This window comes from Mercenaria mercenaria, chromosome 5 (genome assembly GCF_021730395.1).
Source record: "Mercenaria mercenaria strain notata chromosome 5, MADL_Memer_1, whole genome shotgun sequence".
Classification (NCBI taxonomy): Eukaryota; Metazoa; Mollusca; class Bivalvia; order Venerida; family Veneridae; genus Mercenaria; species Mercenaria mercenaria.
The window spans coordinates 37,904,676-37,919,223 of NC_069365.1; the positions used below are offsets into that span (position 1 = coordinate 37,904,676).

General features: G+C 39.6%; 1 protein-coding gene across 1 annotated transcript; it reads left to right on the forward strand.

The window, feature by feature from the left end:
• The first annotated feature begins 1,360 nt into the window (after positions 1-1,360).
• Positions 1,361-1,714, forward strand: LOC123558321 (circumsporozoite protein-like). The gene has a single exon (XM_045350199.1). It carries the CDS (start codon positions 1,361-1,363, stop codon positions 1,712-1,714), a length of 354 nt encoding a protein of 117 aa, XP_045206134.1.
• The last annotated feature ends 12,834 nt before the right edge of the window (positions 1,715-14,548 follow it).

Below are 14,548 nucleotides of genomic sequence, written 5' to 3' on the forward strand. Positions count from 1 at the left end.
GTGAGTTAAGACCACACTTTGTTTCTACAGTGTAAGATATTTATTATTCTTTGCTTACGAAACTTTACTGAAAAGAGAATGACGGAATAAGTTTGCAGATGAAGTTGTGAAAACACCTTAATTCAGGGAGGGCCTAAATTGTCCACCTGCCATCTTGTAGAATAGCAGTATTATACCAGTATTATCAGAATGATTTGCACGAAGGGAGGGAAAAGTAGGTCACTAGGTCGTGTTGGGTCTTTAATAATACATCTGCCGAACTAGGATACAAGAATACGTTATCGCACGAATCTTTTGCCACTTTAAGTCAAATACCTTGTTCTTTGGTGTAGATAATGCACATAGTAATTACAAAACTTGTAAATTTAATCTTTTAACCCGGAAGTAGGTTACAATCTACATTACTGGATATTTGTTGCCACGTAGATAGCGACCTAGTTAACTAGGAAGTAAAGCGTTGTTTTTCGATAATATTTTATAATATTTGTAATAAGTCGAACAATTTTTCATCTATACTGACAAGTATAAACTCATTTGAAGAAAATAGCCCATGCAGGTGATAGTTGTCTGCCAGTTCTAGTTACATTTTATTTATAACAAGGTCAGTGGTTTTATAAAGCTAGATTTATTACGGAGAGAGGTCCTGTCTCAGTTCGGGCAATTACTTCATTTAACATGAATTTTCTTTTAAGGTGTTTCTTGGATAGTACCCAAAAATGCATAATCTTACTGCTGTGAAGAAAAAGGTTACGGACAACCATCAATTTTCTTTTTCTTTGTTTTTTGTTTTTGTTTTGGCATTTTGAGGAAATTCTTTGTTTCTACTAGACCGGTGTCTCCAACATCTACGAGGTCGTCTCAAGAATTCAGGAGGATGAATGCAATCTATAAATCTCATCATTACATTGTCGCACGTGCAAAATCTATTTAAACATTTCAAAGAAACTTCATACCCCTGGAAAGATAAATTGACACGTCCCTGACCTACTATGTCACGAAAAATTCGAAATAACTCCAGTGAATCACCGTAAGTATATCAATCTGACTGGTTTAGACTCCAAACACAACACGATATATGTGAAAGGCCCTACATGAAAAATCAAGTCGATATTTAATAATTGTACGAGAAATCATGTTCAACTATTTTATCCTAAATGAAAAACAGTCAGCCTTTGATAATTAAGCGTCCCAACTTTCATTAATATCCGTGCTTCACTAGCGCTTCATGAAACAAAAAAAAAGTAACAACTTGATACCATTTTTTATAAAAGAAACTTTTTTGAGGAAGTCTTTCAATTGTACAGATATGGACGGACATGCAATTGGCTACTTTTGTGATGGACAAGCCAGTGGCGTGTAAATGGATAGTCATGCAAGTAGCAACTATTGTGATGGACATGCCAGTGGCGAGTATAGGGGTGGTCTTGCAAGCGAAGACTTTTGTTATGGTCATGTCAGTGGCAAGTATAGGGATGGTCATGAAAGTGCCGACTTTTGTAATGGACATGCCAGTGGCGAGTATATGGATGGCCATGTAAGTAACAGATATTATAATGGACATGTTAGTGACGAATGTATAGATGGTCATGCAAGTGGCGACTATTGTGATGGACATGTTAGTGGCGAATGTATAGATGGTCATGCAAGTGGCGACTATTGTGATGGACATGTTAGTGGCGAATGTATAGATGGTCATGCAAGTGGCGACTATTGAGATCGACATTTCAATGCTGGGTATATGAATGTTCATAAGTAGCAAATACTGTGACGGACATACTAGTGGCGAGTATATTGATGGTAAATCAAGTGTCAACTATTTTGATGAACATGCCAGTGGCAAGTATATTGATGGCCATGCAAGTTGGACATGCAAGTGGCGAGTATACGGATGATGATGCAAATAAAAAAAATATTGTGGTAGACACGCTAGTTAATAATATCTGTGAAAAGATCCTTTGGAAGCATAGAAAGCAACAATATAATAACAGACCCGGTGTGATCTAAGTCTGTTCATGAAAGATAATGAAATGTGCAACACCCCACGATCCGGCTGAACCTAATTTAAAACGACAACGTAACGATCACGAAGGCATATACTCAGTGCTTTTATGGAAGGCCCATTTAGGGCCTGGCGAAACAGTCGAGAAGAAAAATATAAAAGCAGCTCAATGTGTGATTTAAGATTTGCCTATAACGAAGTCTTTATCTGCTCCGTCATACACAATCAAACAAGAATGTCTAGCGTTCAAATGTCAGAGCACGCAGTAGATCTCAAAATAACTGGGTTGAAAGTAAAGGTAAAACGTAAATGTAAGCTTTATTTAACGTTGCATATGATCAACAGACAACACGAGCTACAAAGCTCTTTTGTGACAAACACGGTTTGTTATCCAGTAACAGATACTTTCCTAGGTTTATTTCAACTCCTCATACAACTTTTAAATATTGAGTGCCAATCAAGGGAGCAACCAGTACCATTTTTCATGTCTTTGTTATGACGCTCCTGGGACTCGAACTCCCGACCTCCTGCACTAGAAAAGGACACTCTACCATCAAGCTATTGAGTCGGGTCACAAACTCTGCTAAAAGCCGGAACAAATTTTTATGCAAAACTGAGTGATACAATACTGTTGAACGAAATACTCCATTAAGCATTTACAAGGACATGCCTTCAAAGAAACATTGAAATTCCATTTTGTTAGAACAGGTGACAATTGATATTAGATATATTAGATATTAAAAATGACAAGTGTTCAAGTATATATTTCAATGTGTATCATATGAAATACAGATACATTCCTTCCATTTCGCATCAAATTTCAATATTTGAGAGATTTCTACTAACCGGTTTTGATAAACAGAGTTTATTCATAGATAAAAAGTTCATACAAAGCACAAAATCACTTTATATTTTCATTTTATTGCAATTTCTAACTAATGAAAACATTTTCTAAATTTCGAAAAAATTGACATAAATGTAGTGGCATGCAGCTTTAAACAACTCATACGATCATGTTGGGTGCATCAAAAATACAGTTCAAACTCACTCTTACCATCTCTGTCTCTCTTTCATCCGCTTAATATACAAAATATAATTATTATAATAAGTCTCCTCAAGACGCAACCTGTTCGTAGACCTCTACCAAAAAAAATTGTTGGTACTTGGAATGGGAAGTTAAATTAATATTAGTGGCAACGCTCATTTAAGACATTTCATCTCTTTTGTGAGTATTTTCTGAGAATTAAAGGACTGCTTTTAAAAAATCTCTTTTATTGACTAAAATATGTTTTCATCAGAAAGGTCATGCGTAGATCATTCTCAGTGATTGATTTATGAATAACTCAAAACAATGTCTATTCCACATAGACGTCAAAAATTAAACGTAAGACCATGATACTTACTTATATCTAATTTTATAGATTTTATGTCAATAAAAGTTACAATGTGCGTTGTACAATTTAGTGTCTTGGTAAATACAAGTGCTCCTGATTTATAAATATAATCAGAGTGCACTAAAACATTATAGACTCTAACAATCTTGCGTGAAAATCTTTGCTTTGTTTTTATAACTTTTTCAACGCATTCTTACCTATTCAACTTAAAACTTACGATATAACTTCAGTTGAGATTAAATTTTCATGAGACGTTATAGTAACTATTGCTTCACGCACGGATTTACTGTTATTTTCACGATTATCATTGGACACGACTAGCGGATTATGTAATAATGAAAGTGTAAACTTTATTTGCAGACAAGCATCGAAATGCTGCAATCTGATGGACAATGACATTTTCTAAAACATTCAAAACTGTCTTCCCCAATTGCAAAATGTGAATAAAGGTCAGAAAACCTGAGCACGGGAAAAACTATGTTCTTACCACATATTTTAAAGCTCAAAAGACGATTTTATAGCACCAATAGTAAATTTCAAACAAATTACTCAGAAATGACACAAGAGAACAAAAGCTTTCCAATTAAAACTAAAAGTAAACTTAAAGCACTTAGAAAAGGCGGTTCGATAATGAAATGCAGTATAAAGTATTTAAAAGATAATTTTTATTGGTCAGCTCTAGCCATATAAGAAAAAAAGTATAAGAATATAAACAATTGAACATATTTTCAACTTACTTTCCATAAATGTTAAAACAAAATGTATTCACAACATATTTAAGATGAAAATATCATGTCAAAATATGCTTTTGGAGCATTTTACAGCAACTCGGTTCCGAGACAGGAAATTAATAAAAAATCTATTTTGGTTCATAACGTTTTCGTTATCAGTCCTATTAACTGAAGTTTCGCGATAAAATGCTCCCAGAGTAATAAAGTCACCAAGCTGTCCACACATAGCATTTTATTTAACTAATATAAAACCATGTCAAACTCATTTTAGCATTTTATCATAAACTATCGCTACTAACGCGATTTTCAGGAGATATCGTATATACTTTTCCATATATTCCATATAAAACTCTAAAAATTGTCTAATCGTTTTTTTCCAGAGTATGTTACCTTCTTACTTCAAATCGAACATTTAGTTTAAGTGGAAATAACATACAGAAGTACGGGCGCTACCTATACCATAGCAAAACCCACATGATATTCAATGTGATAGATTTTTTAAATTACTTATTGGAGATAGAAGCTCTTCTTAAACATTTAAAAATATATATGCCTTACTATGAATAGGTATATTCATAAATGGATAAGGGGTTAGTAAATTCATGATCTTTTGTACAAATAAGTCCGATCGGATATCAATGTTACATAATCCTTCCATATGAAAATACATTTTCAATAATGCAGTTAAACTCCGATCTGTAGAATTTATCAGACAATTTTTTCGGCAGGGGTTTTAACATGTTTTTCAGTTGATTTTCCTGCTAACTGTATGATTGAGTTGCAGAATATTTTCCATTCTGGTTCAATATGACCGCCATTGTCATCTGGTATCCACGTCGCATGAGTGTAGCGATCAAACATTTTCTGTAGAGAATAGTCCATCAATTCCTTTTCAACATGTTCAGTCATAAGCATTATAATTGGCTTATTCTGATCATACGCCTCTCCAATCTCCAAATTACACCATTTTTTTCCACAGAAATTTCTCGAAATAATTGCCACAAATACCGACGAGTTTTCCATGCAGCGCATTACCTCCTCGCAAAGAGCAAATCCAGGTCGAAAATGTCTGTCGCCTATACACACCAATTCCTCCTCTGAATGAGTTATTTCTGATAAGTGTTCACACAATTCTGGATAAATTTTTCTCATTACAAGGTCTGTGTCTTCGCTGCAGTGCGACAAAAATGCTAGATGTTGTAAGGGGAATATTCCCATCTCAATTTGAGCAATAACTTCACGAATAATTAATTTTCTTTTACGACGTCTTTTAATGAGAAAAACAAATATGATACATATTATAACTGCTGCAGAAACAAGGGGTGTAGATATCGTAGCAACATTCTGGAGTGTTTGCATTCTGCAGAAATGTTTAGTTTCTGCTAGACCGGTTCCTCTAACGTCTACGAGGTTTTCATCTAGAATACATGTTAATGTTTCATTTTCATCTATAACGTCGGTAGAATGAAGCCATTCCAGAAATCTCATATTCTCTTTGTCGCATGTACATTTAAACGGATTTCCCTCCAGATACACATAGAATATGTCATTGCCGTCTACAGTGGAATTAAAAGTTCTTGATAAAAACATTTGCAAATCCATTCGGAAATCATATCTAATCGTATAAATCTTATTGTGACTGGCAATCAGTTTTTCAATGTTTACTAATTGCTTTACTACGAAATCTAAACTTTCTATATTATTATATGAAATATCTAAAACTTTCAAATGTTTGTTTTGTGAGAATGTTTTCATAGGTATTTTACTAAAACTGTTATGGGAGAGGTTAAGGTAATGGTCGCACATTCGCCGAGAGGCGCTACAGCAGTCGTAGAGAAAAGTACGGTACGGTAACGGTTATTATACACGGATTAACCAATGGCAGAGCAGCACTTTCAATTAACACCCGAACGTCTATCAATTTCAATTAACCCCCGAATTTCTATCAATAGCCGACAATTACAGAATTCTGTGTGTTTGCATCACAACATGTGAAAAATATAGTAGATGACATTTAATCGACTATTGATTGCTGCATTGACAAGCTTACAAAATTAGGTTTATGTGCCGACGAGTGCACAAGCGAATTTTCAAAGCGCGAAATACGATACTTACATCAGACCATTATAATATTTTTCTAGATGTAAATGTTATTTTTGCACATAAATTTCAATAATTATGTTGCAGATAAGAACTATCTTTTCCAGAAAGCGTTGTAAACAAATAAGAACTATTCACGTGCACAGTCTGCTGCATATTGATGTCCGTTCGAAAGAAAAAAGCGTTTTGAACGACAAAAAATATATTTATATAAAACTGTAAGAACCTCTTGTTTAACATCTGAGGATACTTTCGGTAGATTTAAAATGAGATCGATTGCTCACGCTTGTGAAAATAATTACGTTGTGGACACGTTATTATAATTATGGCGGGAAAGAAGTACGTGCGTGTCATGACGGATACGGTGTTTGCGGTAGGGCTACTCCAGTCTCTTTGCAGGTCAATATAACTCAGAAGGGAATTTAAAGCGGGAAATAATATTTCCAGTCCATAATATGTGTGTGTGTGTGGGGGGGGGGGGGGGGGGGGGGGGGGAGTGATCTTTATTCAAAAAACTTGAAAAATGTTCAAAACACTAAAACACTAAGTCACTAAAACAGTCATCAAAAACTCTAAGATGCGGATAATGCCACTTTAAATAAGACACCATGATTATCTGCTCTGTAATAATATTATACAAGAGTATATCACTGTATTTAAAAGAATTATGCGCATTTTTACTTCGTTTTATTAGTGGCTATGCCTATTTCTCTTCTTCTAGACGGGTAAAAACTTTAAACGGTTTAGAACTTTAAAATAAATAACCATTTTTACATCATTAAGGCCAGTTTTCAATTGATTCCATATTTATAGCAAAATTCTGGGTTTTCAAGCTGGAAATTATACAAACACTTATAGATGCATGTGTTAAAATGTTTCAATTCAAGTTCTTCCATAAAACAGATTTTGAATATAACAGATTTTAATTATTCTATCTGGTATTTATTTTTCACCCACCTAGCATACAGATACAGACATAACCGTTTTAATGAAAATGTTAGATAATATGCAACAGCTGTTCTTTTATAAAACATTGCCTTTACAGTGTATGAGTTCTTAATACACATGTATAACATTTGAAATTATAGTTTTCTGACATTATATTTTGAAATCAGTCTTTTGTATCTGTTTTTATAGTATTTTGGCTTTTAGGCATTAACAATTGCTTAAATATAGCCAGGACACAAAGACAATCATCTTGAACCAAAATGATTGCGGACCAGGTTTTATTCAGTCTGTTCATCTGACACCATGGTACATGCAAATGCCAAACACCACCTAGTGATCAATGTTTTCTGGCTGTCAAGAGTCAAGTTCAGTTTTAATAGTGCCACAGCAACAAGAAAAGGCCATTTCCTCTATAAAACACCTCTTGATATCAAGATATTGCATTTGTAAAGGAATTCAGCAAAGGTCTCAGAGGACCGGAAAATATATAACAACATGTTCCAAGTTTCAAATTGTCTATATTTCCAGATAATTTTATAGGATTATGCAAGCAGAAACATAAATCATGTTTACTTTTCTTTTAGGAAGTCTTCCTTGGTGTCTACATCATATTGCGTTAGTTTAAAATTGAGTATTTTGTTCGGTCTTCTGTTCTTTGATACAAAAACAAAAATCCCTACCTACCTACCTAAATTTTTTTCAAAGAGACTTGAAATACACATATTTTTTTTTGGCCTTACTGTTTTACTTACACGGAAGAGATTGACTTTAAATGTACATATTTAATATCAATGTTGAATTATTTAAATGAGAAAGACGCGCCATAAAATAACTGTATTATTTTGTACTTCTATGATGGAATTATGCATGCTTTGCATGAAGAAAATGAGAAGTAACAAGTATCTAGTTACAAATTGACAGTGACATATATAAGGACAAGACAATGCGTTTAATGTCTAAATATATTATCAAATTAATGCAGCAGTATGCACGGTACGTGATGTATTAAGGTGAGTTAAGACCACAATTTGTTTCTACAGTGTAAGATATTTATTATTCTATGTTTACAAAACTATACCTATTATCAGAATGATTTGAACGAAGTTCATGTGGGAGGAAAAAGTAGGTCACCAGGCCGGGGTGGGTCTTTAAGCCATTTATTTACCCTAAACGAGACGTGTATACCAGTCTAGTGCACTCACGCACCGTTCACCTGGATTTCTGGTGAAACAATTTGAAATTAATATTCCCCAATTTAATTTTCTGTTTTCTTTACACTTAAGACAGTATTGTAATTATAACAGTACTTTCATCTGCAATATGGTATTCGGCATATGTAAAGCAGGGATCCCACGAGGTCCCTTCCGTGATTGCGATTCCACGACAGCCGAATGCATCGTTCATATACCTATTTCTAGCGTGATATCAAGTTTAGATAACAACGACTGAAAACTAGAATTACACGATTAACGTTCTGACGCACAGAACGCCGAGACGCGATCTATTGAATATTTTTCAGTATCCGATGGGAGTAAAATACAGGGCTCTGTAAAATTAATGCTGTATTTGAGACAGATAGTTGTCTGCCAGTTCTAGTTATATTTTGTTTATAACAAGGTCAGTGGTTTTATAAAGCTAGATTTATTACGAAGAGAGGTCCTGTCTTAGTTTGGGCAATTACTTTATGAATCATTAATTCTCTGATTTTTCTTAAATAGTACCCCCAAAAATGCATAATATTACTGCTGTAAAGAAAATGGTTACGGACATACAATTAATTTTCTTGATTATTTGCATTTTGAGGAAATGTTTTGTTTCTACAAGACCGGTGTCTCTTACAACTACGAAGTCGTCGCAAGAATTAATTTTTATGTTTTATTTTTATCTGTGACTTCAGGAGAATGAATACATTCAATAAATCTCATATTCACATTGTCACACGTGCAATATCTATATAAATATTTTAAAGAAACTTCATATTCCTGGAATGATAAATATGACGCGAAAAGATCAAATAAACTCCAGTGAGTCACTGTAAGTATATCAAACTGACTGTGATTTAGACTCCACACACAATACGATATATGCGAAAGGCCCTGCATAAAAAATCAAGTCGACATTTAATAATTGTAAATCATGGTCAACTATTTTATCCTAAACGATAATTAACCTGGTCAATTAAGCGTCCAAACTTTCATCAATATCCGTGCTTCACTAGCGCTTCATGAAACGGAACTTGAAACAACTTGATACCATTTTTACGAAAGAAATTCTTTAAGGAAATCTTTCAATTATACAGATAGGCATCTTTATGAAAATGGCGGCTTTTGTGATGGACATGCCAGTGGCAAGTATGTGGATGGTCATGCAAGTGGCAACTATCATGATGGACATCCCAGTGGCGAGTATAGGGCTGGTCATGCAAGTGGCAACTATTGTGATGGACATGCCAGTGGCGAGTATAAGGCTTGTCATGCAAGTGGCAACTATTGTGATGGACATGCCAGTGGCGAGTATAGGCTGGTCACGCAAGAGGCAACTATTGTGATGGGCATGCCAGTGGCGAGTATAGGGCTGGACACGCAAGTGGCGACATTTGTGATAGACATGCCAGTGGCGAGTATAGGGCTGGTCATGCAAGTGGCAACTATTGTGATGGACATGCCAGTGGCGAGTATGTGGATGGTCATGCAAGTGGCAACTATTGTGATGGACATGCCAGTGGCGAGTATAGGGCTGGTCATGCAAGTGGCAACAATTGTGATGGACATGCCAGTGGCGAGTATATGGATGGCAATGCAAGTGGCGACTTTCGTGATGGACATACCAGTGACGAGTATATGGATGGCCATGCAAGTGGCAACTATTGTGATGGACATGCCAGTGGCGAGTATAGGGCTGGTCATGCAAGTGGTGACTTTTGTGATGGACATGCCAGTGGCGAGTATAGGGCTGGTCATGCAAGTGGTGACTTTTGTGATGGACATGCCAGTGGCGAGTATCTGGATGGTCATGCAAGTGGCAACTATTGTGATGGACATGCCAGTGGCGGGTATAGAGGTGGTCAGGCAAGTGGCGATTATTCTGATGGGCATGCCAGTGGCGAGTATAGGGCTGGTCATGCATGTGGCGACTATTGTGATGGACATGCCAGTGGCGAGTATGTGGATGGTCATGCAAGTGGCAACTATTGTGATGGATATGTCAGTGGCGAGTATAGGGCTGGTCATGCAAGTGGCAACTTTTGTGATGGACATGCCAGTGGCGAGTATGTGGATGGCCATGCAAGTGGAAACTTTTGTGATGGACATGCCAGTGGCGAGTATAGGGCTGGTCATGCAAGTGGCGACATTTGTGATGGACATGCCAGTGGCGAGTATAGGGCTGGTCATGCAAGTGGCAACTATTGTGATGGACATGCCAGTGGCGAGTATAACGCTGGTCATGCAAGTGGCAACTATTGTGATGGACATGCCAGTGGCGAGTATAGGGCTGTTGATGCAAGTGGCAACTATTGTGATGGACATACCAGTGGCGAGTATAGGGCTGGTCATGCAAGTGGCAACTATTGTGATGGATATGCCAGTGGCGAGTATAGGCTGGTCACGCAAGTGGCAACTATTGTGATGGATATGTCAGTGGCGAGTACAGGGCTGGTCATGCAAGTGGCGACTTTTGTGATGGACATGCCAGTGGCGAGTATAGGGCTGGTCATGCAAGTGGCAAATATTGTGATGGACATGCCAGTGGCGAGTATGTGAATGGTCATGCAAGTGGCAACTATTGTGATGGACATGCCAGTGGCGAGTATAGGGCAGGTCATGCAAGTGGCAACTATTGTGATGGACATGCCAGTGGCGAGTATATGGATGGCCATGCTAGTGGCGACTTTAGTGATGGACATACCAGTGACGAGTATATGGATGGCCATGCAAGTGGCAACTATTGTGATGGACATGCTAGTGGCGAGTACAGGGCTGGTCATGCAAGTGGTGACTTTTGTGATGGACATGCCTGTGGCGAGTATAGGGCTGGTCATGCAAGTAGCAACTTTTGTGATGGACATACCAGTGACGAGTATATGGATGGCCATGCAAGTGGCAACTATTGTTATGGACATGACAGTGGCGAGTATAGGGCTGGTCATGCAAGTGGTGACTTTTGTGATGGACATGCCAGTGGCGAGTATATGGATGTTCATGCAAGTGACAACTATTGTGATAGACATGCCAGTGGCTGGTATTTGTGATGGGCATGCCAGTGGCGAGTATAGGGCTGGTCATGCAAGTTGCGACTATTGTGATGGACATGTCAGTAGCGAGTATGTGGATGGTCATGCAAGTGGCAACTATTGTGATGGATATGTCAGTGGCGAGTATAGGGCTGGTCATGCAAGTGGCGACTTTTGTGACGGACATGCCAGTGGCGAGTATGTGTATGGTCATGCAAGTGGCAACTTTTGTGATGGACATGCCAGTGGCGAGTATAGGGCTGGTCATGCAAGTGGCGACTTTTGTGATTGACATGCCAGTGGCGAGTATAGGGCTGGTCATGCAAGTGATGACTTTTGTGATGGACATGCCAGTGGCGAGTATAGGGCTGGTCATGCAAGTTGCGACTAATGTGATGGACATGCCAGTAGCGAGTATGTGGATGGTCATGCAAGTGGCAACTATTGTGATGGATATGTCAGTGGCGAGTATAGGGCTGGTCATGCAAGTGGGGAATTTTGTGACGGACATGCCAGTGGCGAGTATGTGTATGGTCATGCAAGTGGCAACTTTTGTGATGGACATGCCAGTGGCGAGTATAGGGCTGGTCATGCAAGTGGCGACTTTTGTGATTGACATGCCAGTGGCGAGTATAGGGCTGGTCATGCAAGTGATGACTTTTGTGATGGACATGCCAGTGGCGAGTATAGGGCTGGTCATGCAAGTGGTGACTTTTGTGATGGACATGCCAGTGACGAGTATGTGTATGGTCATGCAAGTGGCAACTTTTTTGATGGACATGCCAGTGGCGAGTATAGGGCTGGTCATGCAAGTGGCAAATATTGTGATGGACATGCCAGTGGCGGGTATAGAGCTGGTCATGCAAATGGCGATTATTGTGATGGGCATGCCAGTGGCGAGTATAGGGCTGGTCATGCAAGTGGCGACTATTGTGATGGACATGCCAGTGGCGAGTATGTGGATGGTCATGCAAATGGCAACTATTGTGATGGATATGTCAGTGGCGAGTATAGGGCTGGTCATGCAAGTGGCGACTTTTGTGATAGACATGCCAGTGGCGAGTATGTGGATGGTCATGCAAGTGGCAACTTTTGTGATGGACATGCCAGTGGCGAGTATAGGGCTAGTCATGCAAGTGGTGACTTTTGTGATGGACATGCCAGTGGCGAATATAGGGCTGGTCATGCAAGTCGCGACTTTTGTGATGGACATGCCAGTTGCGAGTATTGGGCTGGTCAGGCAAGTGGTTACTTTTGTGATGGACATGCCAGTGGCGAGTATAGGGCTGGTCATGCAAGTTGTGACATTTGTGATGGACATGCCAGTGGCGAGTATAGTGCTGGTCATGCAAGTGGTGACTTTTGTGATGGACATGCCAGTGGCGAGTATGTGGATGGTCATGCAAGTGCTGACTTTTGTGATGGACATGCCAGTGGCGAGTATAGGGCTCCTCATGCAAGTGGCGACTTTTGTGAAGGACATGCCAGTGTCGAGTATGTGGATGTTCATGCAAGTGGCAACTATTGTGATGGACATGCCAGTAGCAGGTATAGAGCTGGTCATGCAAGTGGCGATTATTGTGATGGGCATGCCAGTGGCGAGTATAGGGATGGTCATGCAAGTGGCGACTATTGTGATGGACATGCCAGTGGCGAGTATGTGGATGGTCATGCAAGTGGCAACTATTGTGATGTATATGTCAGTGGCGAGTATAGGGCTGGTCATGCAAGTGTCGACTTTTGTGATGGACATGCCAGTTCCGATTATGTGGATGGTCATGCAAGTGGCAACTATTGTGATGGACATGCCAGTGGCGAGTACAGGGCTGGTCATGCAAGTGGCGACTTTTGTGACGGACATGCCAGTGGCGAGTATAGGGCTGGTCATGCAAGTGGCAAATATTGTGATGGACATGCCAGTGGCGAGTATGTGAATGGTCATGCAAGTTGCAACTATTGTGATGGACATGCCAGTGGCGAGTATAGGGCAGGTCATGCAAGTGGCAACTATTGTGATGGACATGCCAGTGGCGAGTATATGGATGGCCATGCTAATGGCGACTTTTGTGATGGACATACCAGTGACGAGTATATGGATGGCCATGCAAGTGGCAACTATTGTGATGGACATGCTAGTGGCGAGTATAGGGCTGGTCATGCAAGTGGTGACTTTTGTGATGGACATGCCTGTGGCGAGTATAGGGCTGGTCATGCAAGTAGCAACTTTTGTGATGGACATACCTGTGACGAGTATATGTATGGCCATGCAAGTGGCAACTATTGTTATGGACATGCCAGTGGCGAGTATAGGGCTGGTCGTGCAAGTGGTGACTTTTGTGATGGACATGCCAGTGGCGAGTATATGGATGTTCATGCAAGTGACAACTATTGTGATAGACATGCCAGTGGCGACTATGTGGATGGTCATGCAAGTGGCAACTTTTGTGATGGACATGCCAGTGGCGAGTATAGGGCTAGTCATGCAAGTGGTGACGTTTGTGATGGACATGCCAGTGGCGAATATAGGGCTGGTCATGCAAGTTGCGACTTTTGTGATGGACATGCCAGTTGCGAGTATTGGGCTGGTCAGGCAAGTGGTTACTTTTGTGATGGACATGCCAGTGGCGAGTATAGGGCTAGTCATGCAAGTTGTGACATTTGTGATGGACATGCCAGTGGCGAGAATAGGGCTGGTCATGCAAGTGGTGACTTTTGTGATGGACATGCCAGTGGCGAGTATGTGGATGGTCATGCAAGTGGTGACTTTTGTGATGGACATGCCAGTGGCGAGTATAGGGCTCCTCATGCAAGTGGCGACTTTTGTGATGGACATGCCAGTGTCGAGTATGTGGATGTTCATGCAAGTGGCAACTATTGTGATGGACATGCCAGTGGCAGGTATAGAGCTGGTCATGCAAGTGGCGATTATTGTGATGGGCATGCCAGTGGCGAGTATAGGGCTGGTCATGCAAGTGGCGACTATTGTGATGGACATGCCAGTGGCGAGTATGTGGATGGTCATGCAAGTGGCAACTATTGTGATGTATATGTCAGTGGCGAGTATAGGGCTGGTCATGCAAGTGGCGACTTTTGTGATGGACATGCCAGTGCCGAGTATGTGGATGGTCATGCAAGTGGCAACTTT

Coding starts and splice junctions, on each gene's coding strand:
- LOC123558321 (XM_045350199.1), top strand. CDS start 1,361: ATGGATAGTCATGCAAGTAGCAACTATTGTGATGGACATGCCAGTGGC.